Source organism: Talpa europaea (genome assembly GCF_964194135.1).
Source record: "Talpa europaea genome assembly, chromosome: 15".
Classification (NCBI taxonomy): Eukaryota; Metazoa; Chordata; class Mammalia; order Eulipotyphla; family Talpidae; genus Talpa; species Talpa europaea.
In genome coordinates, this window is record NC_140083.1 from 83,081,208 (window position 1) to 83,107,365 (window position 26,158).

General features: G+C 57.3%; 2 protein-coding genes across 2 annotated transcripts; both read right to left on the reverse strand.

Moving 5' to 3' along the window:
- Positions 1-274: 274 nt before the first annotated feature.
- On the reverse strand, positions 275-16,372 carry AVIL (advillin; the record flags this gene model as incomplete). The annotated part of the gene is made up of 19 exons (XM_084255554.1): positions 275-388; positions 2,447-2,572; positions 3,449-3,517; positions 4,714-4,902; positions 5,799-5,943; positions 6,085-6,230; positions 8,205-8,384; positions 9,091-9,249; positions 9,353-9,490; positions 9,927-10,027; positions 10,127-10,280; positions 10,869-10,967; positions 11,088-11,166; positions 11,897-12,099; positions 12,360-12,470; positions 12,551-12,659; positions 14,066-14,262; positions 14,895-14,969; positions 16,307-16,372. 19 exons carry the CDS (start codon positions 16,370-16,372, stop codon positions 275-277), a joined length of 2,460 nt encoding a protein of 819 aa, XP_084111680.1.
- Positions 16,373-22,879: 6,507 nt separating this feature from the next.
- CTDSP2 (CTD small phosphatase 2) lies at positions 22,880-25,342 on the reverse strand (the record flags this gene model as incomplete). Its single annotated transcript, XM_084254821.1, has 4 exons — positions 25,295-25,342; positions 23,498-23,590; positions 23,199-23,384; positions 22,880-23,005 (listed from the first exon to the last, which is right to left on the reverse strand). The coding sequence occupies exons 2-4, from the start codon at positions 23,543-23,545 to the stop codon at positions 22,880-22,882; spliced, it is 360 nt and encodes a 119-aa protein (XP_084110947.1). The 5' UTR covers positions 23,546-23,590; positions 25,295-25,342.
- Positions 25,343-26,158: the final 816 nt, after the last annotated feature.

Genomic DNA, 26,158 nt, shown 5'->3' on the forward strand with positions numbered 1-26,158 from the left:
TGTCCCTTCGTTTTTACTTCTCCAGATTCATGCAATTTTTGCATTTTCTGCTGAGGCTTTAGTTCGAAGGCCATGACATCTAACAGTGGGTACTAACAGTTAAGGTCTGTGACAGTAGGGGGGCGAGGCAGGGAGCGCATGCTGTCATCTGCAGACCCGGTGGGATCTGAATCGAGCTGAATGTTAGGCGGAGACTGGTAGATAAATTCTTTCCCGATCATTGGCACTGTTTGCCCTTTGCTGTGGTTTTACAGTAGGCGTGCGCCGTCTGGCCTTAGAAAAGCCCCCTTTCTTTCTTCATCTGGAGCTGTCTCCAGCCGGGCATGACAGCAAATTGCCCTCTTGTGATGCCAAACACAGAAACAAAGTCCTGTTCAGAGAGGTAATTCTAAGAGAGAAAACGAAGTTTCTGGTTAGAAGATAGAGCTGGCAGGCATGGGTGCCAGCAGAGCTGGGGCGAGGGGGCAGGGGGAGGCCCAGCTGGGGAAGAGGAGTAAAGTTTTCGGGTCTGCAATGAGTGTCCACTAGAGCTCCTCAGGCTGCGGGCTCCTGCTGTGAAGAAACTGACCAGATTCGCTGCTCTCATGATACTGGTTTTTTTTTGTTTGTTTGTTTTTGTTTGTTTGTTTTTTGTTGAGAGAAGATAGTGGGTTATGTTTTATCTATGAATTCTAGAGATTAGATTTTTTTTTTTTTTTTAGGCATTAAGAGTTTGCCTGAATAGAGAATAAATCAAATGATGGTTTTCCTTTATGTTCCTATCTGCCATTTTTACCTAGGTATTTTATTTTTTAAAGATTTATTTATTTATGCACACAAGAACTGGGGTACAGGCCAGAGGTGTTGGAGGGGTGAGAGGATTCATTAGAGACAGTGGGGAGCAGAACGGGCAGATCTACTGAAATACACTGCTGAGGGGAGCAGCGAGGAGACAGGAGAGGTCTGCTGTGCCGGGGATCAAACTCATGCTGCAGTGGCTGCAGACAGCTTCATAGGTTGCATCTTAACCCCTTGCGCCACCAGGGAGGCCCCTATCTCGATATTTTAAATGCAAGAGCAGGGCCTCCCCTGGTGGCACAGCCGTTGAGCGCTGGGTTGCGAGGCTGCCCGCAGCTTCTGCAGCGCCGGTTCGTTCCCCGGCGAGGGTCCCACAAAAAAAAAAAAAAAAATGCAGGAGCAGGTGGACCTTGTTGACAGTATCAAATTCTGACATTTATTTAGTGATTATTAATGAGTATTTTCTATCCAAGTAAAATTTCTAAGATAAGCAACCTGTTTTCAAGAAAGTTATAGCTCAGATACTTAAGATTTGACTAGATGAGACAATGTGGAATATTTAGAACCCTTTCCCAAATCCTTCAAGGGGGAAAGAAAGTAATTCATTCAATACGAGCATGATAATTCATTTGATTAGAAGTTAAAGAGTGTCAGGGCCCCCTGGTGGCGCAAGGAGTTAAGCACCGCACTGTGAAGCTGTCCGCAGCCTCTGCAGCACGAGTTCCATCCCTGGCTGGCCAGGGAGCAACCCACATGGTGAGACAGACCTCTCCTGTCTCCCTGCTGCTCCCCTCAGCAGTGGATTTCAGTCAGTCTGCCTGTTCTGTTCCCCACTCTGTCTCTGGCGAATCCTCTCACCCCCCACACCTCTGGCCTGTACCCCAGCTCTTGTTTGCATAAATAAATAAATCTTTGAAAAAAAAAGTTAAGGAGTGTCTGCTTCCTGCTAGGACTGGAGAATGTGATAATGAACAGGATAGCAAAGTTCTTGCGCTTAAGGATTTGTCACTAGACGGGGGAGAGAGTGGACAAGTGTAAAGGAACTGGGGGTGGGGGTACAGGGGAGGCCTTCCTGGGGAGGCGACATTGGAGTGGAGACGTAACTAATGAGACGGGGATGACCTGGAGATTTTTTTTTCCGCCAGAAGCAACAGAAGGGTAAAAACAAAGACTGGGATGAGCGTGTGTGAGGAACAGGAGCAGCTGGGCGGGGGGGGGGGGGGTGACGTGGGGGGGTGTGAGGAAGGGGTGATGGCGTGGGTAGCTGAAATCACAGGGGCAGGGGCCAGCTTGGTAGGGCCTTGGAGGCCAGAGTAAGAACTTCAGTTTCTTTTTTAAGTGCAGTGGGAAGCTATTCAGTGTGTTTTAAATAGAGCAACGTCATCAATTTTAAAAGCCCATTGGCTGTTACGTGGAGAACAGACTGTAGGGTGAGTGGCAACCAGTTTGGGGACGACAGCCGTAGTCAGTTGATGGCTGGTTCAGATGAACAGCAGAGAGATGGGCAGGAGTGGACAGAGCCTGGCTGGTGGGTTCATGTGGGAGGTGAGAAAACAGGAGTCAAGAAGGAGCCTTGGGATTCTGGCCCGAGCTGCTAGCTGCCGGACCTCTCCCCAGCCGCAGGCGGGGCGCTTAGGGAAAGCTTCACTCCCACCCTGAAGGAACTCACCTCCTTTTTGGCAGGATTCACCTCCTCAGGCAGCCCTTCATTCTGACTTTTCAGTAGAACTTCTAGAGGGTAATAATTGGGCTCAGCGTTACTGGAATTCAGGGAGAGGGTTGTGCTCCTCATGTCCTAGGTACGACACGGATGTAGACAGGAAATGAAAGGCATTTCAGGGTTTGTGAAGTTGCAGTTCTATGTGTACCAGATTTAAATTTTGGCTTATACCACTTCATCCTTTGGGGTCACCTTCTAGAACAGTGGCCCCAAGCCTGGCTGCGTGTCCAAACCAGCTGGGAATCTAAAATACTCGGATTTGGGCCCTTCTTGGGAAGGCTGGCTCAGTAAGTTTGGTGAATCTGTGTCGCCACTGCGGCTTAGATGCTGGGCTTCACTCGCAGTTACATACTCTGATGTCACTCCTCGGCACTTCCCCCGGGTTTTACCTTCCCAGCCTTTAAATGAATTCCATTTAAAGACATTTCTTAAATGCATTTTAAAGACTGCATGACCAGTAGCTTTGGAAAGTTGAGTTTGTAGAGCACGAAGGAGCGAGTTGCCAGATGGTTGGCCCTGGTGCCCCACTCCTGGCGGGAAAGCTGTAGGGTCGCAGGCCAGACACTAAGATAGAGGGACTGGCCTGAGCTCCTGACTCCGCTGTTAGAAACTGATAAACAGATCATGAGCGCTGGAAGCTTATTATTTCTGAAAAATACTGCCAGTAAATTTAGGTCCCAGATGGCGTGGGGAGTTCAATAATAAAATTAGTTTTTGTTTGTTTCAATAGCAAGTCTAGACTAGATTGCGGGGCGGGGGGAGAGGGGAGGGCAATTATGGCTCTGAAACTTGCGTTTCTATTGATTAAAACAATCTTCATATCAAAATAGATGGCTGGAGCCGTCCTCCGGGGTCGGGCGGGTTCCCCTGGGTGGCATCTGTGGGGTCACTGCTTCTCTTTGGCGCTGGTTGCCCGAGTGACTTGCTTCCCCCAGAGCCAACCCCACTCACGGCAGTGATTTTCAGGATAGCAGCAGTGTCCCCCAGCTCTTCTTTTAACTGTTCATATGATTTTCCTCCCTGAAAAGAAGAGATGGAAACCACAGAATGAGCTGTTGCTTGTAAGGGAGGCACATCTCAGACATACTTTCCCCTGCGGAATAGCACAGTAGCGGATCAGAGGGCACTTCTGGGATAAGCAAAAATGAAACCCCCCGTTCTGAATCCAGGCAGGGTTGGCAGGCACTAAAACATGACCTGTATGCTTGGCTGCGCCCCCTTAGGCCTCTGTACAAGACAAGACAGAGCAACGGATTAGGGGGCAGAAAAACCCGACTTCTTCCTACTGCTTTGTCTTGACTTTATTTTTTTTTTAAGATTTATTTATTTAGGGCTTCCCCAGTGGCGCAGCGGTTGAGCGCTGGGTTGCGAAGCTGCCCGCAGCCTGTGCGGCGCCAGTTCGATCCCCGGCTGCTCCCCGGCCACTGGGGAGGGTCCCACATGGCGCGCAGAGCTCTCCTGCCGCCCGCTGCTCCCCTCAGCAGTGTACCTCGGTCCTTCTGCCTGCTCTGCTCCCCGCTCTGGCTCTGGTGAATTCTCTCACCCTCCTGCGCTTCTGACTGTACCCAGTGCATGTATAAACAAAACAAACAAATAAATAAATTAAATAAATAAAACATGCCTCTATATAAAAAAAAATTATTTATACAAGAACTGGGGTACAGGCCAGATGCGCGAGAAGGTGAGAGGATTCACCAGAGACAGAGCAGGGAACAGAACAGGCAGACTGAAGAAATACACGGCTGAGGGGAGCAGCGGGCGAGACAGGAGAGGCCTGCCGCACCATGTGGGACCCTCGCCGGCCGGCTGGAATCAAACCGGCGCTGCAGAGGCTGCGGACAGCTTCATAGCGCAGTGCTCAACCGCCTGCGCCACCAGGGGAGGCCCTTGTCTTGACTTTAGAGAAATAACTGCCCCCAGCTTCCTCATCTACCAACACTCGGACACTGTTGGCCTCAGCTATGCAACTTGAGAAGGAAACATATGCGGCTACATTTTATAAATGCATTTCTGCGCACTGCTCATTCCCCAGACAAGCTGTGGATTCTCTCGTTGGACTTAGTGAGGAAGAGAAGAAAAGGAGAAGCAGGGTGTGGAGCAGGAGTGGGAGAAATGGGGTGCTGGATTTCCTCAGCCCTTGAGTCAGCACCCCAGGGAGCCCCTCCCACTGCAGCCCTCGGCAGTAAGGACGCCTTCCCCGGGCTCTCTGCTCTTACGCTCCAGATGTGAGGATCCCAGGCTAAGAACCAGCCTGTGAAGTTGGGAGGCTCGAACCCTTGCTTAAGGATCAGGATCGGGGTGTCGGTGTCCCGGCCGCTGGGGTGAGTGTGCAGGTACTCCTGGGCCGTCCTGAGGGCGCTCTCCTTCTCTGTGGCGTTGGCCTCAGCCCCGAGCCAGAGGAACACCTGTTGTGTGAAGAGTGGCCACTCACCACTGTGCTTGCGCCAGGCACAGGTAGCAAATCCTAGGTGTGACCCTGGCTTCCCTCTCAGCAATTCACAGCTGCCGGAGAACCTTCTCAGCCTCCCTATTCAGCAGAGAAACACTTCCTGAGGATCAGTGGATTTGTGATTTTCATGGCCGGGTGTGTCCCGATCTCTGACTCCGTCTCCAGCCCTGAGCGCCCTCCCTGGACTCCGGCTTTGGCTTCCCTAGCCTGACTTCCTGCGGAATCCCTCCTCCCCTTTGCTGTCACCCAGCACCTCAGATGTAACACCGCCAGAGCACAGCCCAGCGTGCTCACCTCTTGCCCGTGTCTCCACGCTGGGTGACTGTCATCCTTCTAGTCACCCAAGGAGACATCCTAAGGACCCCAAATCCAGTGAGTCGCCAAGACCAGCTGGCGCGGCTCCCGTGTGTTTGTCAAACGTGCCACCGCTGGTTCTGTCCCTGCCTGTTGCCCCTGTGCAGCCGGCCGCGGCCCATGCTTGAGTGTTAGAGCTGCAGGCTACTCTGGGGTGGAGGGGCCACAAAACCCAGCCTAAACCAGGGGGGCCTTTATCATTTCTTCCGAATTCTCTGGCCATGTCTTTTTATTTATTTTAAAGATCTATTTTTATCTATGTATGCATACAAGAGCTGGGGTGTAGGCCAGAGGTGCGGGGGTGGGGGAGAGAAGTCCCCAGAGACAGTGGGGAGCAGAACAGGCGGATCCACTGAAATCCACTGCGGAGGGGAGCAGCCGGGAGACAGGAGAGGTCTGCCGCGCCATGTGGGTCACTCCCTGACCTGGGAAGGAACTTAGGCCGTGGCGGTGTTAGCGCTGAGCCACCAGGGAGGCCCCCCTCTGGCCATGTCTTACCTGGTCCCAGGTATCCAGGAGCATCACATCACCTGGATTCAGGTCATCTTGGGTGAAGTCTGTGATCTCCGTGACAGTGAACCTGCCAGTCTTATTGGAACATTCGAAGAGACGGGGCTGGACGTCCTGGGTCTCCTGCTGTAGTCTGCAATAGTGTCCATTTAAAGGAAGTGAAATCCTTAAAGGGTCCTATTTTTAAAACTGAAAAGGATCTTAGAGCCTGTGCAGCTCCCAAGCCTGGGAGGCAGGGGGAGCCAGGGGAGGGGCGCCCTGGTCCCATCCGTACCTTTTGTCGTTGGCATAGGGAGTTTTCCCTCCCAGCAGGTCCCAGAACTCGGCTGACTCCTGGCCCTCGGCCACAGTGTCTTCCGTGCCGCCGCAGAGAAGCCCGGCCAGCTCTCTGGCCATGGCCCGCTCATCCCCGCTGGAGCCCTGGGTGGCGGGAGAGCGCACAGCTAGGCGCAGCGCACGCAGGCAGCGGACGTGGGGCAAAGCCGAGGCTAAGACTCCGTGTCACCCAGCCAGCTGCTCAGCCACAGCCTCGCAGGTCCAGGAGACAGAGAGACGGTTCTAGAGCTGGGAAGGGGTTGGGGAGGAACCCTTTCCCCTGCCCCCAGTGGCAAAGTGCAGGTCTAGACTCCAAAACCCACAGCGAATGTTGACGAGAGACACCTTTGCTTCAGTTACGGTTGATTTTTAGCCCCTCCTTTTGATTCTTTCTCTTTTTAAGAGAAAAATTTAAATCTACTTTTAAAATTATATGCAGGTGCGACCTCCCTGGTGGTGCAGAGGTTAAAGACACAGCACCTTGAAGGTATCCCCACCACTGTGGCATGAGTTCAATCCCCTGGCCAGGGAGCTACCCACATGGCGCAGCAGACCTCTCCTGTCTCCCCGCCGCTCCCCTCAGCAGTGGATTTCAGTAGATCCGCCTGTTCTGCTCCCCACTCTGTCTCTAGGGAATCTCCCACCCCCCACACCTCTGGCCTGTACCCCATAAATAAATAAATCTTTTTAAAAAATTCTAAGCAGGAAAGTTCATCCTTTTTGGCATACAGTCTTGTGAGTCTGGATAAACACACAAAATCTTGTTACCGCCGAAGTGGATGAACAGAACAGTTGCATCGCCTCTGCAAAAAACCCCTCAGGCTATCGCTTTGTAGGGAAACCTTCCCCTGTCTTTAACCTCTGGCGACCACTAATCTATTTGTTACTACTGTACTTTTGCCTTTTCCAGAATGTCTTAAGAACACCAAGTGGGCTTGGAGTCTGGCTTCTTTCACTTAGCTCATGTATTTGCGATTCATCCAGGTTGTGAGTATCAATAGCTTGTTTCTTTGTGCTGCTAGATAGTACCCCTTGCGCAGGTGGCCTCTGTTTTCTCCACTTTCCAGTTGAGTTGCTTCTGGATTTGATGAGTGTGTAAAGGTACTACGCGATACACTGGTGCATGGGTTTTTGTGTAAAGAGAGTCTTTTTATCACCTGGGTAAATACCCAGGAGTAAGATGGCTGGGTCATACGGTAAATTACATTTTGTAAGAAATTGTCCAATTATTTTCCAAAGGCTGTGCGACTTAACATCCCGTTCAACAATGTTTGAGTTCTTATAGCTCTGCATCCTCGTCTACACTTAATATTGGTAAATTTTTTTTTAATTTATTTTAATTTACCTATGCATACAAGAGCTGGGGTGCAGGCCAGAGGTGTGGGGGGTGAGAGGATCCACCAGAGACAGAGCGGGGAGCAGAACAGGCAGCTCTACTGAAATCCACTGCTGAGGGGAGCAGCGGGGAGACAGGAGAGGTCTGCTGCGCCATGTGGGTAGCTCCCTGGTGGGGGGATGGCACGCTGCTGCAGCGGCTGCGGATTGCTTCCTAGTGCTGAGACTTTAACCCTGTGCCAGCAGGGAGGCCCAGTCAGTATTGGTTAGTTTTTAAAGCCAGTCTAACAGGTGTATGGCGGCATCTCATGCAAGTTTTCATTTGCATCTCCCAGTGACTGATGATGATGTACATCTTTCCCTGTTCAATTCTCTTCTGTAAATTAATTTTATGCTTTTTAATGCAGTTGTAATCTGAATGGATAAAAATCACATTTTTAGTGTTTTTTTGTTCAGTGTTAGTTACAACCCGCCCAACTGCTGTGGGAGGATGAGGGGCGCTTTCTGCCTCCGTCTGCTCAGAGTCTAGGGAGTGTCTCCTGGGTGTGAGCGGAGCGGCCGGCAGGTTTCTCACCGGAGGCCTGGCTGAGAAATATGGGCAGTGCCTTTGCAGGGCCTTTAGGCAAAAGTTCCTCTTTTTGAAGACCGCTCCAGCCCGCCTTTAGTCCCTTTCTGGCCCTGACGGAAGGGCAGGTGCCGCGTTGGGCGCCAAGGGGCTGGGTGACCCCTGGGCTGCCGCCCTACCTTGCCGTACCACAGGTAGTGCTCTGCCTGGGTCTGCAGCAGGAAGACATCGTTGGAGTTCAGGGAGGAGGCCAAGGCCGGGACCTCTACCGCTTTGGTGTTCGAGCTGTCGTTTCCTTGAATCTGGAAGAGCCTTACCGGAGGGGCAGGCTCGGCACCTCCCTTCCTGGAAGTCCCACCCTAGAGAGAAGGAGAAAAGCTGTCTGGGCCTGAAGTGTAGCACATGAGCAGAGCCCTGGGCTCGCCGTGGGGAGAACACCATGTGTTTGACACCGTTTTTGCCCTGGAGACTTGCAGGCGCGGGAGAGGTCAGGGAAGGCTGGAGCTGCAGCCCTGACGACAGTAGCTTTTACTCTGAGGTCTGTACTGCGTGGTCTGTGGCTGGGACCTCAGCGACATCATTTCACTGATCTCCACAATAATTCCTCAGAGAAGGCAGTACGAGCCCGCGCGCAGATGGGGAAATAGAGGCTTGGAAACCTGGCTGACCAAGGACAAGACTCGAGCTTGGCCTTAGGCTGTGCGATAATACGCACGCAGCGTTACACGTTCCCGCTAGGACTTCAACCAGGGATTCGTGGAAAAATTAGAGGGGCCCATTTTGGGGTAGGGTTGTGGGGCATGGTGTGGCACACTGGGGTCTAGTGAGGACCCACTGGGCGTCGCGTGGGGCGCGGAGGTAGGGAGCAGAAGGTACAGCACCTGCACATCAAGTAGGCCGTGGCTTGGACTTGAGCCCCTCTCGGCAGCGGGTTTCTTGTGCGTGGCAGAGGGATGAGCCCCCTCCTGTCTTCATCTCATGCCCTGCTCCTCGCCTTCTTTCCCCTGTGGTGTCAGCTCTGAGCATGCCTATCACGGTGCCGTTTTACCTCCTGGGGGTTCTCACCTCAAAGATAACCAGCTTCCCTTTGAAGATAGCCATGAAGTGGCGTGGCTCCTTCCCCATGGCTACCCGGACCTGCATGGGGGCCCCGTCGAACTGCCGGTCCACCTCCACGGCCTGGTACGCCGAGGCTGCCAGCTCATCCTGTGAGGCGTGGCGGCCCTGCGGGGGCGAGAGCGGGAGTGAGGCCCCGGCTGCCTGCTGCCCCAGCTCGGAGGCCAGAGGACGCATCAGGACCCGAAGCTGGGAGCCGGCCCCAGGCTACCTGCCAGATGTACAGGATGTAATGTGGCTTCCCGTTCATCTCGTACGTGTAGAGGATCAAATAGCAGTCTCCCCCGTAAAAGAAGCCGTGCCACTGCTGGTCCACGGGGACCAGCTCCAGGTTCTCAATCCTCCAGACCTGGGCAAAGGAGGAGACACGCTGCTCCTACCTGAGGAGACAGCAGCATGCGGGCGGGGCCCAGCCGAGGGAGAACGCGGGGTAAGGCACGAAGGGCCCCTTAAAGTGCTGCCTCCCCCTCTGGGTCTCTGCCAGTGGTGAGGGCTCATCACGTTTGCATGATTTGAATCTGGAGAACTGGATCGTCCCTGGCCAGGTCCGTCCCCATCACGGGGCAGAGATGATTTGAATAGACCTGCAGGTGAGTGCTTGGCAGCGGCTGGGGCGTCTGCCTCTCACTTCCTTGCAGGGTTGTAGGGAAACTGCAGACTTGGATCCCTCTCAGCAAATACTCTGCCAGAGGCGAGCATGAACACGACGCAGACAGACTCACCGCCTCCTCTACAGCGGAACAGCCGGCAGGCCCAGTGCTGCCTGCCCTGAACCATCGGCTCACCTGCACCTCTCCGCTGCCGTCGTCCACCATCCCTTCCCGGGCAGACACCTCCGGCTTGCTGTGCAGCTGAGTCACGTCAAATTTATCCTGGAAAACTTTAGCTGCAGAGAAGGGGTTGGCTGAAGCCAAGTGGGGGAAGCATCTGCCTGCCTTTCTAGAGAGTTCTAGCTGTGGGAAGACCTAGTGGGGGGCAACCTCACCGATTTTACCAACGTTGAACGTCTTCCCAAGGCCCGTGGTCTGGTCCTTCACAGTCCACTTCTGGAACAGCTGCTTGAACATGGCCGACTCGGCGCCGTCGCTGACGGCCTCCACGTTGGTGCTTCTCGGGTAACCCTTTATCTGGATGAAGTTCTGCGGACATCCCCCGCCCCCCGCCGAAAGGCAGGTTCATCAGGGGCTGCCCTGAGTTCTCTGGCTGATGATCTCCCCCTTTGGAGTCAGAGCCAAATCTAACCGCCACGGGACCGAGTCGCCCGCCTCAAGGAAGGGCTGGCTGGCATCTCTTCTTTGGCCCGTTATGATAATTGCTAATTTTTTTTTGCAAGGGCCTCTGTATTCTTTCAATACTCATACACTGACTGAATCCCGGTCATTCGCTCGCTTCTTGCTTTGAAAGTACATCTTCCCGGCTTATCTGTGCAAAGTGTAAGCTCCGGGCGAACAGAGCCAGTGACCTTGCTACGTGACGCCCCCTTCACAGCCACCTTCTACGCGCAGGTGTGTGCACCACGCGGCACTGTGGGTGCTGCAGGTGTCATTAATCCTCACAGCAACCACAAGAGCTGGATCCTAAGCCTGGATTTGAAGCCCCAAGTGTCTGTCTTGGAGACTCATGCATCTGCGAGGCGAACGCTCAAGTGCTTGGGGTTATCTTTCTCTAAACACCCCCAAGGGCTGCTGGCGGCGTTTGGGGCAACATCACACATCTGTTGCTCCTACCAGGGCTTTCGACATGGCGGACTGTTTCTCGAGTTTCGTGGCTCCTCTTCCTTTCCACACGTAGATCTTGGTCCCGCTCTGGTCCAGGATGTAGCAGTCCTGAAGCAGGTGGGGAGCAAGGAGGTTATGGCTGCTCCAGACCTGAGGAAGGCTGCCCCCCGGGTCTGCCTCGAGGCCGGGTCTGGCCACCCCAAGCAAGTCCAGCCGGGTTCTACTTACATCGTGATTCAGCAAGTCCTGGACCAGTGGCCTCGTCGCCACCTCCGTGACTGTCAGCTGCCCGCCCGAGTCCGAGACGCTGGAGAAGGGGAGACATGAGGCTGTGCTTCTCTTCGGCAAAGCATCTTGTAGCCATTGGCTTTCTCCTGGCTTTGTTTTGGGATGGAGTTTCTGGCTAGTTTGACTTCTTAACACAGTCATGGCTTGACTGCGATGGGAATACTGGACTCTGTTCTTTAGAAGACACCTAAGTTCTTCTCTCTCCTGGTCATTACCCCCTCCATGTTTCTTTTTGTTTGTTTTAAAGATTTATTTATTTATGCATAGAAAAACTGGGGTGTAGGCTAGAGGTGTGGGGGGTGAGAGGATTCCCCAGAGACAGAGTGGGGAACAGAACAGGCGGAGCCACTGAAATCTACTGCTGAGGGGAGCAGCAGGCGAGACAGGAGAGGTCTGCTGTGCCATGTGGGTAGCTCCCTGGCTGGGGATCGAACTCATGCTGCAGAGGCTGCGGATAGCTTCATAGTGCTGCATCTTCACTCCCTGTGCCACCAGGGAGGCTCCCCCAGCATGTTTCTGTGCATTATAGACCCAAGTGAAGGAAGTTGCCCCAAGAGAACAGGAATAGTTGTTCACAAGAACAGTGGGTAACACCAAGTTCCTTCTGGAAGCTGCATTTGCAAAGGGCTAAAAGCAAGCCAGGTGCCAGGCGTGGCACCCAAACAAGGAACCAAACAGAGGTGCCTGGATTTTTAGGGGGTGGCCCTCCTACCCCAACTTCTAGCCAGCAGTGGGCTTTCGCTACTCACTGGTACAGCATAGTATTGGATTTCTGATGCTGGTCTATGATCTCGTCGGGTACCGCGCCCTTGAGGATGGAGCGTCGGCCCAGGGTGTCCTGCAGGACCTTCATCAGCTCCGGGCTCGCCGCCTCCCTGTCCCCCTCGACCACGCCGATCTCAGCGCGGCCCCCGCGCTCCCTGTCCCGGATGTCCTTTGCTAGAAGCATAGCCTGTCAAGAAGCCCAAGCAGCCCCTGGTGCATCTGGGCCCGCCTCTGCCTGAACGCAGGAGCAGCATCCTAGACCCAGGGCGCAGGCTGCGTCTGGGGCAAGTCAGGGATTCTGTCCTCGGCCAGTCCTTAAAGCAGATTTTACTCAAGGCGGGGTGCAGCTTGATCTTGGGGAAGCCCCATGAGGAAGCAGAAGGGAAAGCCCCTGGGACCGCCGCCCCGGGACAGGCTGAGGGAGGAAGGGCGGAGGTGGGGTCTCACCTTGAGCCGCTCCCCGCTGTTGCTCTCCGGGCCGTTCCACTGAACGATGACTTTCCCCAGGTCCAGCAGGAAGACGTCACCTCGGTTAAAGCTGTCCCAGCTCACATCCACCTGCGGTGAGAGGTGGGTGTTGTCCTGGAAGGATTCCCAGGTGCCAGGTGGCGGCCCTGGGCAGAAGGAGCAGGACCCACCTCTGTGGCGCTGACGTTTCTCTTCCCCCTCACATGCAGCAGGCGCTTCACGTCGTAGGTGTTGGTCTCCACATGCTTCATCCCTGAGGCCACACCCCCTTTCTTGTAGCTGAGGGAACACCCATTCCGTTATTTTTTTTTTTTTAAGATTTATTTATGCACACAAGAGCTGGGGTACAGGCCAGAGATGTGGGGGTGAGAGGATTCACCAGAGACAGAGCGGGGAGCAGAACAGGCAGGCTGACCAAAATGCACAGCTGAGGGGAGCAGCTGGTGAGACAGGAGAGGTCTGCTGCGCTATGTGGGTTGCTCCCTGGATGGCTGGGAATCGAACTTGTGCTGCAGAGGCTGCAGACTGCTTCATAGTGCTGTGCTTAACCCCTTGCGCCACCAGGGAGGTCCCCATTCCATTATTTTTAAGATTATTTATGCATACAAGAACTGGGGTACAGGCCAGAGATGTGGAGGGTGAGAGGATTCACCAGAGACAGAGTGGGGAACAGAACAGGCAGACTGACGAGATACACCGCTGAGGGGAGCAGCGGGGAGACAGGAGAGGTCTGCTGCGCCGTGTGGGTAGCTCCCTGGCTGGGGATCGAACTCATGCCTCAGTGGCTGGTGATAGCTTCACAGTGCTGAGACTAGCCCCTTGTGCCACCAGGAGGCCGCCCATTCTGTTATTTATGGAGCACTGTCTGTGTGCAGGGCACTGGCAGACAGTCATGAGTTCCACAGATGCCGCCTCTGCGGGGTGGGTGATGCAGGGGAGAAGCAAGGTCAATCAGGTGGTGGTAACCGCTGCCACACACATGGGCTCCGGCACTGAGTCGGGGGGGCCCCCTTCTCGGAGGAGTAACGTCGAGCTGAGATACTCCCAGGACCCAACAGCCAGGTGACTGGTGCTCCAGACGGAGGGAGCGTCAGGGAGCAAGTCCCTGCGGAATTTGTTTTCTCCCAGGAACCATCTGAATGTCAGTGTGTGACAGGAACGGGTTGTAGCGAAGCCGGCAGCTGTGGAAGCCTGGGGACCTCACAGCCTTAAGACCAGGCCACTGGCCCTCCTACCCCCGCCCCCCACCCCAGCCCGCCTCCACCCCAGGCATCTGCACAGGAAGGGCAGGCAGGAGGCCACCCTGGAGCACAGGAACTGCCTTTGGGCTACCTGGTGCCTCAGTCTGGGGGCGGCCGGCCCCCAGGAAGCTGCCTTGGGTGAGAAATCCCGAGCTCCCTGGGATTCCTGTTTTCACTCTCCAGGGCAGAGTTTCCAGCGCGACCCCATCAGCACCAGCCTTGTCAGGCCCTGTCTTTCGCCGCAGTGGCCGTCGACCTCTCTTCAGAATGCTCGTCCCACCCCGCCGCACCCCTCGCTGCCCATCCTGTGCTGCCCTGCCCGGCGGGAGTGGCGGCTGGTTCCATTAGCATTTCCCTGAGCGCTTCTCCGGCCGCTTCTCCGCCGTCTGGGCTTTCCCTTAAGCCGCCGTTTCTGTCCCTGCTCCGCGAATGCGAACTACTCACACGATGCCCTGCTTGAAGTAGCCCCGGAAGGTGTCAGACTCGTAGTACTGGACCTCGCGGTGCTGCACAGGGCCGCCCCCCAGGTAGTCGTCCAGCTGCGCGGTGTAGACGGCGGCGCAGCCCTGCTCGTCCTGGGAGGAGTCCTGCCCGATCCAGAAGTGGATGTCCTGGGAGAGGCGGCTGCCGGCTCTGCGGGTCTGGGCGGGAGCCAGAGGGACGGTTGGGTGGGGCAGCTGCCGCCTTTGCAGCCGCCGCCCCCCCCTCCCCGGGACCCCGTGCAGGGGCTCCTGTCCTCCAGGGTCCGCCTGCTGCGAGCCGTGCAGCCCCGCTCGCTGGCTCCAGCCGCCCAAATCCTCCCCACATTGGGGGGAAGCTCAGAGCTTGCTGTTCTCAAAATAAATGGAGGCCCATGGGGAACTTCTCCAAGCTGGAGCGCAGACACTTACCTTGTGCCTCCCTGCGCCGCCCTGCACTCGGGCCGGCCGGCGCTGACCCGGCCACCTGCGTGTCCTCGACTAGAACGAGCACTCGGTGGCCGAGGCGGCCTCGTAGGGATCTGGCCTCTCCTATGCCTCTTTAATCTGGGGCCGGCCCCTCGGGAGAGAAGCGCTGTGGCCAGTGACCCCACCAGGCTCTGAAGGAGGCCCTGCCTCGGATGCAAAATTTAAAACCCCAACGGTCTTTGATACTCAGACCGAGGCTTGCTCTGCACAGCACGGACCCGGACCCGGGGTCCAGACGGAGGACAGTGGCCTGATTAGCATCACCAGGAACCTCTCAATGAAACCCAGGGACCGGCTGCCCAGGGAAAGGGTGTGGTGGCGCTCACCGAGAGGATGACGTAGCAGTCCCCCTCGTAGAAGTTGCCGTGGGCACTCAGGGGCACCAGTGCCAGCTCCATTTTCTGGAAGGACAAGGGGTGTGTACGGCCGCATCCTCTCCTGCCCCATCCTCATCCCCAAACTCCTGCTCCTCCCCATCATTTGGCAGGTGGCAGAGGGGAGGCAGGGGAGGTGTCCCCACCGGTCTTACGGGGCGTGGCAGCCAGTCGTAGTTAACGGGACAACCCCTCTGGCTTCGGCTGCTGAGCTCTGCCGGCACAGCCCCAAGGTCTGCATCTGGGTGCCTATCCTCACCCCCTCCTTCTCCCCTTTGTCTGTTTGTTCTTGCTACACTGTAAGGAGCCCTGCGAAGCCCTTCAGCCATTTGCGGGGGGGGGGGGGGGGGGGACTGGAGATCAACTACCAAGCAGAGCCTGCCTCTGAGCGGCTGCGCCAGGGCCTCCCCGCTCTGCCCTGGCCAAGGTCTGAGTCAGCATCTGGGAATCCTGTGGGAGCCATGGGAGATGGGCACCAACAGCGTGAGGGCTCCGTGCCAGAGTCCTTGGAGTCTAGGTGAGGGCCTTGATTTGTCACCCGCATCTCTGACTTGTCCTCAGAGGCCGTTCACTTGCCCACAGGCGGGGATTCTCAGCCCTGAGTCCAAGTGCAGTTGACCGCGGTCATGCCAAGTGCATTCTGGGGATGATGTGTTAAGGGTAAAAACGTCCCACAGTTTTTGTAACCCTTTTAGGACCCACTAAATAAACCGGGGGCCTTAAAATGAGGAAACGATCTGAGTGATGTGATGGAGGTGCGACTCCCTGTCCCCCGGAGGAGTGAGGTGCAGCATCTCGGGGGGTGATGTAGCACCCACACTGGGCTCAGAGCTGGGGGGATGCCAGGAGAGGAGCCTCACATCACCTCTGCAGGTAGAGCTGCCCAAGTCCCTGGAGTGCGGGGCCAGCCAGCCCCCAAGCCCAGGAGAAGGCCCTGGTCTGTGCAGCAACCCCAGCCCCCCCTGCTGCTTTGCAGGAACCAGGGTGTGGGGGGGGGGGAAGACAGGCTCTGTTTTTTTGGCAGAAGCAACCCAAAGTCTCCTGGGTGGCCCAGGCCCCACCCATCCCTGCAGGGCGTTTACTGGAAGCGCAGTCTCTGAGCAGATGGCTGAATAAAGGGCAAGCTTATTTTTGCTTGGAGCTCTGCTCTCCAGGGCAGGGTATTTCCTCCACCTGCCACCACCTGCCACCACCTGCTGTGAGCACGGGGGGGGGGGGGGCAGGGAGGGTCACGGAGAGGAAGCCTGGGCACGGCCTCTCACTGTGCAGGAAGGCAGGTGACTAGGGGGCCTCCAGCAGGCCTGGGGGGCCAGAGTGCACCTCAGGTCCAGAGGTGAGGAGGGAGCTGCCTGGGCCCAGCTCACCTCTATTCTCCAGGTGATGATCCCAGGGTCGTGGCCCACAGCCCCGAAGGCGCTGCTCAGAGACATGGTCCTCCTGGACGGAAACATGCGGAGCCAGGGGAGATGACGCCTCCCGCCCGCCTCTCCCCAGTCACTCCCCAGCCTCGTCAGCCTCCCGCCGCGCCCTGTGGCGCCCCCACCCTGGTTCTCAGCAGTGGCGGAGACCGCGGTGAATCCGTCCAAGTGCAGGCTGGAAGCCGCGGGCCCCTGCCGGCCGTGCTGCTTCCCACGCGCCCTTCCCTCGCTGAGTTTGGTCACAGCCCGACTGTTTGCAGAGGGGTGATGCCCTGTGAGCCGTGCTGATCCGCTTTGTTATTTAAGCCTCATGGGCTGGTTCATCTGGCACCACAGGGAAGTCAAGCTTCGGAGGTTAAATAATTGGCCCAAGGTCACACCCTAGAACAAACTCCATCTCGGATCCTCATCCTGTGCCTTTAACCACTTGGGTGTCTGCGGCCTTCCTAGTCTTGCCTGAAGTCAGCGGCTGGTGGGGAGAGCGGCCGTGTCGGGACACGTCAGTTCGAAGTGGGTGCCTTCGCTCGCGCTCACTGCCTCCAGCTCTGCCCACGTCCACGTCCGGCCCGTCCTCTTGGACTTCTCCTTGGGTTTTTACATGCCAGAATTTTTAAGCTACCCTAAATCTCAAAGAGCCCTTCCCGCTGTGGTCATGTGACTAACAGATTCCCTGGGCCTCACCAAAAAAAGGGAAAGTGGGGTGTCTGCGCTGGGTCTGGGGTGCAGAGCTCGTGGTGCCAGCAGGGGAGGGCGGGCGTGTCCTCGCTGACCTGTGGGCGGCCCCCGAGGGCCCGCGATGCCTAGGCTGCCCACAGGTAGGGTGGGGAGAGGGAGGAAGGGGCCCTGAGAAGTGAGGGTGTGTCCTGTGTGTCCAAGGGGCCTGGGGTTCTCAAGACACCCCACACGTCCATGGACACACAGGGGCTTCATCTTGGGACGCCTGCCTGGGGCTTGCTGTCGAGAAACTTGCAATCTGACAATCCCCATCACTGGGGAATGTGCCTGAGAGGCAAAGGGTGGACTTGATGGGTTTAGGGAGCATAAAAAGCCCCCCGGAGAGGAGCGGGGCGCGTAGTAGCTACCGGAGGCGCAGTGTGCCCGCGGAGAGGCCGTTCTTTCCCTGAGCCGTGGTGGATGCGGCCAGATCTGGAGACGACGTGCCGCTGTCTAGTACGGACAGCGGCAACAACCCAGCAACCAGGCTCCCTGTCTCCTGACAGCGGGCCAGAGCAGCGCCCGAGGCCGAGCAGCCCCGGCTCTTAATTTGATAACTGGCGTGGCCCCACCCTGCGCTGCTCGCTCAGAACTGCCAGGAAATATTTGTTTAGGTTTTCTTCAGACCCTGAACTTCAGCCACGGAAGGCAAATGCTGTGGCCCAACGAGGGGAAGGGGACCTGGCGGTGAGTTCCTTAGTGGGAGGCAGAGCTGTCAAGCTGGTGAAGGGCCACACCGTGGGGCACGAATGACTGTGGGTGTCAGACGCCAGAGGCAGCGACTGGGCTATGGGGAAGGAGCTCCCCGGGCAGGGTCCCCGAGTGCAGGAGAGGATTTGCTCCGAGAAGGGGCTTCTCCTGCACTGACCCCTCAGGAAACTGGCTTACATCTGTGACCTCAAGTCCCCCAAAGCTCCGTCTCCTCTCCCTCCGAAGTCCGCACTTAATATTTGGCATGTTTTGAGGCGACCGCGGAGCCCCCTGGGGTGGAGCAGGGTTTGGAAATCCCACCTAAAGAACTGGTATCCCTTAATCCCCAGACTGGACCCCACACAGAGGAGGCTAGTTTTCATTTCCGCCTTGCCTCATGCCATCTTTCTGAGGCGGGGCAAAGGGTTTCCTCCTCCATCGATTCCACCTTTTGAAAAAGTGCCCTGGGGGTCCAGAGGTCTCTAAAAGGGAACTTGACTTCTCAGCGGCGGGAGGTTTCACGAACTCCTGCTTCAACCCTTTAGCACCCACACTGAAGAAGACAAAGCCAAGGAAATCGCACCCTCCTCTTCCTCTCCTTTCCTCTGAGCTCAGGAGGCTGGCCCTCCGGGCATGCACCGCCAGCAGAACAGAGCTTACCTCGTCTTCTCTCCCAGGGCCCCTCAGTTCCAGCGAGACAGCAGTGGTGTTGAAGAACCACCCAAAGCAGAGGCTCCAGGTCCCGTGGCAGCTCAGCAATGGCTGCATAGACACCGGGTTATATTTGCTTGTGTTTGCATCTTAACTGCATTTTCCTAGCCCTGGCCAATCACAGTGGACCTAGCCCTGGGCTTGACTTATTCAAACCAGAGGGAAAGCTTTATCTGCTCCTATTCAAAACAGCAGAAACGAGAAGAGCCGACTTTTAAAGGCTTCTTTTGCAACTCCACGTCCACACCCTGCTCTAATTGATTTTTTAAAAGTGCACAGTCCATCAATAATGCAGGGAAGAGGGTGGGAGGATATGAAATTTGCCATATTGGAGATACAGATGCATTAAGCTGATGACAGGAGGCAGGGGCCGGAGCTGTCCGCTGAGTGCCCGGGATGTCTAGGCTGGCAAGGGCCTGAGAAGCTTCTGGACATTTCTCAGGGAAGGGAAGTCTGGGAGGCTGACTAGAAGTGTTAGGAGGTCATCGTGTTTTGCTCTGTGGGGTCACGTAGCAGCACCAGCAACATCTGAGTGCCTACTATGTGCCACACTTTGTGTTCTAGTGTTCCAGGGATCCTGGTGTGGGGGTATCAGTAAGGGGCACAGAAGACCCCATGTTCCTTGGGACTTCGATTCATTTCCAGAAGTCAACAGGACCCCGAGCACATGCTCGTCAGGCTCCGGGATGGCAGTGGCGTTGGTTGTAAAGCAGGCCCACTTTGGCAGCTGAGTTCACCTGCAGGCCTCCCAGCTGCAGGCAAGGCTGGCCCGCCGTGGGGGCAGAGTGGGGGGTGTAGCTGTAGGGATGAAGGGTTTTGTGGGCAGAAAGATGGCGGCTGGTTTGCACCCAAATAAACAGCAGCAGGGTCAGGAGGCAGCGCCCACTCCTGGGTGGAGTTTTTAAACCCACTTTTATTAATTAAGTGTAAGTAATACAAATATTCCAAAAATATAAACAGACACTTAATGGCGTCCTACATTTCAAGTTTTTGAGTACAACAAATTTATCAAACCAAGAATCTGTAAGCAAGGTAGTCAGAATCACCCCCAACGCCCGTCATGCTGGGGAGCAGACCCCTGCCCTCCAAATGGCATCGTGAAGGGGAAAGTGGCACAACAGGGAGTAGGTCAGTCTTCGGGTAACTACAAGCAAAGTTCGGGGGGCCTAGAGGGTCTCCTCCAGGAGCAAGCCCCACAGCACTGACGGAACGGGCAGCTGGCCAGACCTCTGGCTCCCCTCCCCTCCCCAAATGCAAATATCTACCAGCGGTAAAAAAAATCCTAAATCCTCATGTTACCAAAAAAAAAAAACAAAAAAACAACAACAAAAAAACCCAGGTGATCGAGTCAACAGTGGCAACCAGGCAACCAACTGAAGACTCGAGGAAACCGCCCAGCTCCCCTGACTCTGGGTCTGGCTGGGCGCAGGACGCCTGTCCACGAGGCGGCCCCCCCTGGCGAGCCTGGGGAACAGGGCAGGGCAGGGCAGGACAGAATGGGATCCATTTCCCGGGAGACACTGCCATTTAGACTTCCATGCTTTTAGCACAAAGAAGCTTCTGGGTCACTTAAGAGGTGAGTTTATACATTTACAAAATAGTCAAAAATCTTTGGGAGGCAGGAGGGAGCTAAACAGAAGGTCCCAGGTTAAACTGAAGGCAAATTTACTCCACCCCTCTATAGCAAGGGACCCAGGGCCTGCAGAGCGCCCCCTCTACAATGTGCAGAGTGGACACTCCTACCTGGCCCTTTCCAAACTGGTCCTGTGTCCAAGGCTCCCCCTATGAGAGGGACACAAACGTCAGGCTTTTGATTTAGAAGCCCAATCAGAGAGACACGCTGTGTCCCTGAAGAGGCACCTTAAAGAACTGAACCTGGCAAGTGGGCAGATTCCTGGCATGGCTTGAATTGGCGCAGGGCGGCCTATCGCTTCCCAAGACCAGCCTCAGGCGGGAAGAGCAGGAAGGCCCGGAGCAGAGCCTGGGCAGACCCAGCACCTCCTCCCCGCCAGGCCCTCCAACATGTCCGATTCCTCCGCGGAGCGCCCGCTCCTCACACACTGAAACGGGAAACCCAACAGCAAACAGTGGCTGCGGGCGGCTGCGGGCCGCGCGACAGCCGCGTTTAGATTTATTTGGCCAATCTGCTCTCTGGGAAGAGGGGGGTTGGGAAGGGCGTTTCCGCTGAGAAACTGCAGGGGGCAGAGCAGGGGTCTGGCGGGAATGAGGCCTAGCGAGCAGGGGTCAGGCAGAAGCATCTGGATACTCCAGCCAGACGAGCAGCTCGGAGCCCAGGGCGCCTGGCTGGAAAGGAGGGGCCCTGCCCCTCCTGGACCCGAACAGGGAGACCCTCAGGAGGGCAGAACGGGACCAAGGAGCTGGGTCAGTTTAGAGCCTCTTATTGCTGGTTTAGTCAAAGCTTGGCTGGGCCCAGATGGCAGGTGATCTGGCCCTCGGGGGGGTCTAGCCAGAGTCCCCCTCACCTTGGGCTGGAGGCCCAGCCTGGGCTGGGTCTGAAGCCAGAGTCGGCCTCAGCATCCGCAGCTCCTATTTTCCTACAGAAGATGGTTCCAGCTTGCACCTGAGCCCTCCTCCCTCCCTGGGGGGCCCCGCGGGTACCAGGGGTGGTGTTGGGGGAATGACACGGCATCTGGTTCCATGCCTGCCACAGCAAAGGCGAAGACAAGGCCTCCTGGCCTCGGGCCGGAGTAGACGGCGCCACCAGCTGGAGACACACCAAGTTGCTCCCGCTCAGAACCACCCGCTGCTGCTCCACCACCTGGTTTCCTCAGAACCGGCTAGTTCTCCAGCTGGGCCGTGTGTGGAAACTGAGGAAGAGATGGGGATGTGTCCTGAGTGGGAGGTGTCCTCGCACCTGAAGCAACTTACAAATGCTTTGACACCAGACTCCAAGGAGAACAGAGCCGGCTGGGCACTCCCACCCTGGAGGGCGGGGAGGGAGAGAGGAGAAAACCCACCCAGTCCCGGGGAGGCCATGATTAAGGCAGTGAGGGGCTGAGGTGGGGCTCCCTCTTGGGGGGGGGGCCCCCTTGTGCTCCCAATTACAGCAGCACTTCCCCTTTTGTTTTCCATCCAGGGGAAACTTCCATTTTTTGACTTTTTAAAGCATTCACTGTTGAGAAACTTTGAAAGCAAGACACACGCAAAGGGCAGGTGTGTGAAGGGCCACGCACACCTGCCCCCAGGAGGCTGTGCGTGAGGCTGGCAGAGTGAGTGCTGGGAACACCACCCTCAGTCCAGCAGAAGCAGGAGTGTGCCCAAGGCCCTGGAGAGAACAAGCAACAGCCGGGGGGTGAAGACTAGAGCAGGGGCCAGGAGCAGGGCGGGCCGGAGGGAAGACACCCCAGAAACAGGAGAGTCGGGGCTCGGAGTGCCTTCCCTGCCAGGCTTTGGAACAAGAGTCCTCGCACCAGCAAAGCAGAATCCCTGAAGAGCTGACGTACGGACAGTCCTGAGCTCAGCCGCTCTACAAGCCAAGGCGATACACATTCATGCTTCTGGGAGTTTCCTCTCCCTGCACCCCCAACGCCTCTCATACTCATCTCAAGCCCAGGACTGCAGCTTTGTCAGAAGCAAAACAGGTCCAACACTCCATGTTTAGAAAGAATTTTAAGAGTCAAAAGAACGGAAATCAGTTATCTGTCCTCCTCCAGGGCAGGGCGGCCACCTCCTTCCCCACAGGTTCACGGCGATGGCTAGGTGTGAGGAAGGCAGGCCCGGCACCCGCGCCTTGAGGAGGCACAGAAGGGCCGACCAGGCACTCAGCTGGAGGCGAGCGCAGCCTCTGGGCTGCAGGACTTGCCGGCCACGGGGCTGCCGGTTCTGGAAACAAGTTTTCCTCTTCCAAGAGACATCTTTGCCTGCAGCAGCTGACTGGAGGAAGGTTCCGGACAAGTGTGTGTCTGGGCGCCCGAAGGCTGCCTCTGACCCTTCCTTTCTGCTTGGCACCGCCTCACGCCGAGGAAAGGCCGTGAGTTTGGCAGTGGCGCCTCAATAGTCTTCATCCCTAGGAACTCAGTGGCTCTCCGGGTGACCAGATGGGAGATGAGTAACTTGGGGAGAATCTTGATCTTTCAGCCTCTCCCAACCTGAAACACTTATATCCCAAGGCCACAGGTCAGGGCAGGACAGTCTCTCACACTCACTCTCTCACACACACTCTCTCCCCCTCTCATCCTGGGAACCAACTCAGAGTGGGGACCTCTGGGTATCGTCGGTCTGACAGCTGCCCATCTGGCACCGAGCCTGTTCTAGAGCTTTCCAGTCATTTCTAGCTCCAGGCCCCGTTTGGTGAGATGCGCCAACTTCCTCGTCAGGCTGATCTTGAAGGCACAGTGTAGGAAAGCCCCTGCTGGGGTGGCCGTTGCTCGGGAGCAAGGAAGGCTACGGGGCCCGCAGCTGCCCCAGGCTGGTGTAGACGTCCTCTGCCCCGCTTAGCTCCTCAAAGATCGGGATGAGGTTCAGCAACTCGGTGTCTGCCATGTCGTCAAACCAAGACTGCACGGGCACCTGGGCGGGGAGAGGTGGGGTCGGCCTCCGGCTCCTCCCCCCACCCCTCCCCCACCCCCCCTCCGCCCGGGCCGCAGAGGCAGAGGCTGGCTGGGCCCGGCTGCGATGTGAAGCGCCGCTGTAAGGCCCCCGTCCCCACCCGGGGCAGGGCACCCCCCGGCCCCTTTCGGCTGGGGGTGTCTGGACCACTCACGGCGTTTTCAGGGTGGAAGATGTAAGATGCAGGCGAGTTGTCCAGAATGAGGGTTTTCCGCAGGTCCCGTCCCAGGCGGCTCAGGTCCTTGACGTAGCAGCCCTGGTGGAACACACAGGACTCGCGGAACAGGCGGGCCCGGAACACCCCGCACCTGTCCAGCAGGTCTGTCACAGGGTCCGCGTACTGCGGGGGGAGAGTTTGGTTCGGATGAGTCAAGGCTGCCCCGAGGCGCCCTCGCACCGCCCCACAGCTGCACACCGGCCCCGGCGTCTCTCATTTCCTCCCGCCCCGGGTACCTTGGCCAGGCTGGCGGTGAAGAGAACACATTCAAAGAGCTCCCCCATCCGTCTCAGGAACTCGTCCACGTAAGGCCTCTTGAGCACATACACCTGAGGAAAGGCAGAGCGGCTGGTGAGGCGCCCTGGGAGGGCGGCGTCTCCCTCGCCACCTGGCGACTCAGACCGCGCCGAGGGCAGGGTCCCACGGCCTGCCCCGGGGCCCGCCAGGACAGACGCCTTCTGCCCCGCAGGTTTCCGCTGCTCGGCGGTCCCCACGCGGCCCCAGCTTCAGGGGGAGACGCCTCCGCTGTGCCCAGGGAGCCATCTCTGATTCCAGCGGCGAGCCATCAGCTGCCTCCAGAAACAAGTAATCGAGAATAGGCCTCACAGATGGAAACAGCCTATCCTGGATTACTTGAATCCAGCCACAGCCTCTGTGGAAGCGTCCTGTCCTTGGCTCTGGCAGGACATTGGCCCAGGTCACCCCCAGGCGAGGCTGCACACGGCGCCTGAGCCGCCGTGCTCACACAGCTCCTCTCACAGCGCCAGGGAGAAGTGACGACCCGCTGGGCTGCAGACCAGACCAGCTCCGGGGCCCCCACCCCCTCTGCCACCCCTAACACTCGTGTCCCCCGCTCGTGACCTCGCAGAGTCTGGCCTAGAAGGCTCACTGGCCGCACATCGCTCATCCACCTGTGTTCTGCCCCCAGGCTCCTGCCTCTCGCTACAGGTGCTACCAGAACCCTATCTTGAAGCAACTTTCATCACTCGGGGACGGAGCGGCCCTGCTGGCGGGCATCTGAACTGATCACCAGCTCCCCAGAGCCCTCTCGGGTCAGCACTCCAGATAGCCACACTTGGGTCCCTTCCACCTGCCACTGCTTCAGCTTTCCACAGGTCCTCACTCCTTCTGGTGATCTGTCAAGTCTGGCATTTCCTCAGCGCTCTTCGCTGAAAAGCCTCCTTCTGCAGGTAGGTCCCTCACGCCTTATTACTCACCCTGCCCTGTTACCCAGGAGCGCGTGGTCTACCTGCCTGTGAGAATACACCTGTTTCTTCCCCTCTGGGCTCTGCACCTTCAGCTAAACTCTGAGGGCTGCTGGGCAGAGGCTGGGCAGTCCACGGGCCAGGCATGGTCCTGGCCAGGGGCTGGTGCTGGGCCTGGTGGGGCACCTCCGTGGGGTGGTGAAAGGCTCCAGCGGACGTGGGGTGAGGGGGCGGCGAGCACAACCCAGGGGAGCCCCCACCCACTTGCCCATCAGTAGTGCTGCTCTCTGAGCGGGCGATGCACAGGCCGGCTCCCGGCATGCTGTTCCCCATGGCCTGGCTCTCGGGCAGTGGCGGGCCCCTGAGCGAGCACTCCGAGAGAACTATCAGCCCCCATGACACTCAGCTTTGGGGTACACAGGTGATGTAGGGCCGGAGCCTGACCTTGTCTAGACTCACATGCCACTGACAGACATGTACTCGGCACTTACTGAGGCAGAGCAGTTTAGGGACCCAAAGGGTGGTGGGGTGGGGTTCACAGAAGAGGAGTCGCCAGGGCTGGGGACAAAGAAATTCACTTGCTAGATGGAGTGGGTAGGGCCTAAGGAGGAGGGAAAAACTAGTCCTACCTCCGCCTGCAGCAGGCAAGGACTCCCGCCCCTCAGGGCTAGAAGGTACAAGACAGCGCTGGCCACGGGGCATGAGTGACAGCTGCTGCCACTACTATTAAATGGTAACGGCTGAAGTTACAGGGAAGGATCACGTGAGGGGGCACAAGCCCTGACAGGGTGGCGGAGGCCCGGCTGGGTGGCCTGGCAGGCAGCTCACCTGGTGAGTGGTGCCCTCGATCTCCACAGGCACTATGAAGTCGGCGTTGTTGATTGGCTGGAAGGCAGAAAAGTAAATGAGGTCGGCATGGCAGGTGGCAAGGAGCCCCCACCAACTCCAGCGCACACCCGCAGCACCCCGGGGCGGGGGAGGGAGCGTGCCCCGGGCCTTGCCAAGCGCCTCCTGCAGCCACTAAGCTGCTCTGGCTTCAGTGCAGGGCGAGATCCCCTCCAGCTCTCCCTTCTACCTGAACCAGAGTTTTTCAGAGTCTTCCTGAGTTAGCAAACTTCCTGATAAACAGTGGGGCAAGTCCCAGGCGCAGTCAAGCCCCTGAGGCCTGTTCTGCTCAGAGGTCTCTCTGCCGCAGGGGCAGGGCTGGGGGACAGAGGCCTCTCTGGCGGGGCGGGGCGGAGGGGTAGTTGCAGCTTGGCAATGACTGGGGGAGTGGGTTCTTCCTCAACAAGCTTCTCTGCGGCCTCCAGGCAGCCATGATGCCAGCAGCCTGTCCGCCCCCCCCCCCCCCAACTGTACCAGCACTGCCGTCAGGCCTTCTCACAGCACCTGCAGCCAGGCTCCCCAGGCGGGTGTGCGGGGCGCTCCGGATGCCGAGTTACCTTGAAGGAGCTATGTACAAGCGTCTCGTCCAGGTCGATGACCACACAGATCCTTCCCTGGTCTTCTTCTGTCACCTCCGGGAGCAGGCAGGTCCCTGGGATCTAAAATCAGAGCTGAGCTGCTGAGATCTGCCACCAAGAAAGCCCAGTCGGTCCCCTCAGCAGAACTCGTGCAGGAGAGCTGGACTCACCCGAGAGAGGTAAGACCCTCCCTCCCCGCAAATGCACCAACCCGGGACTGACCCCACAC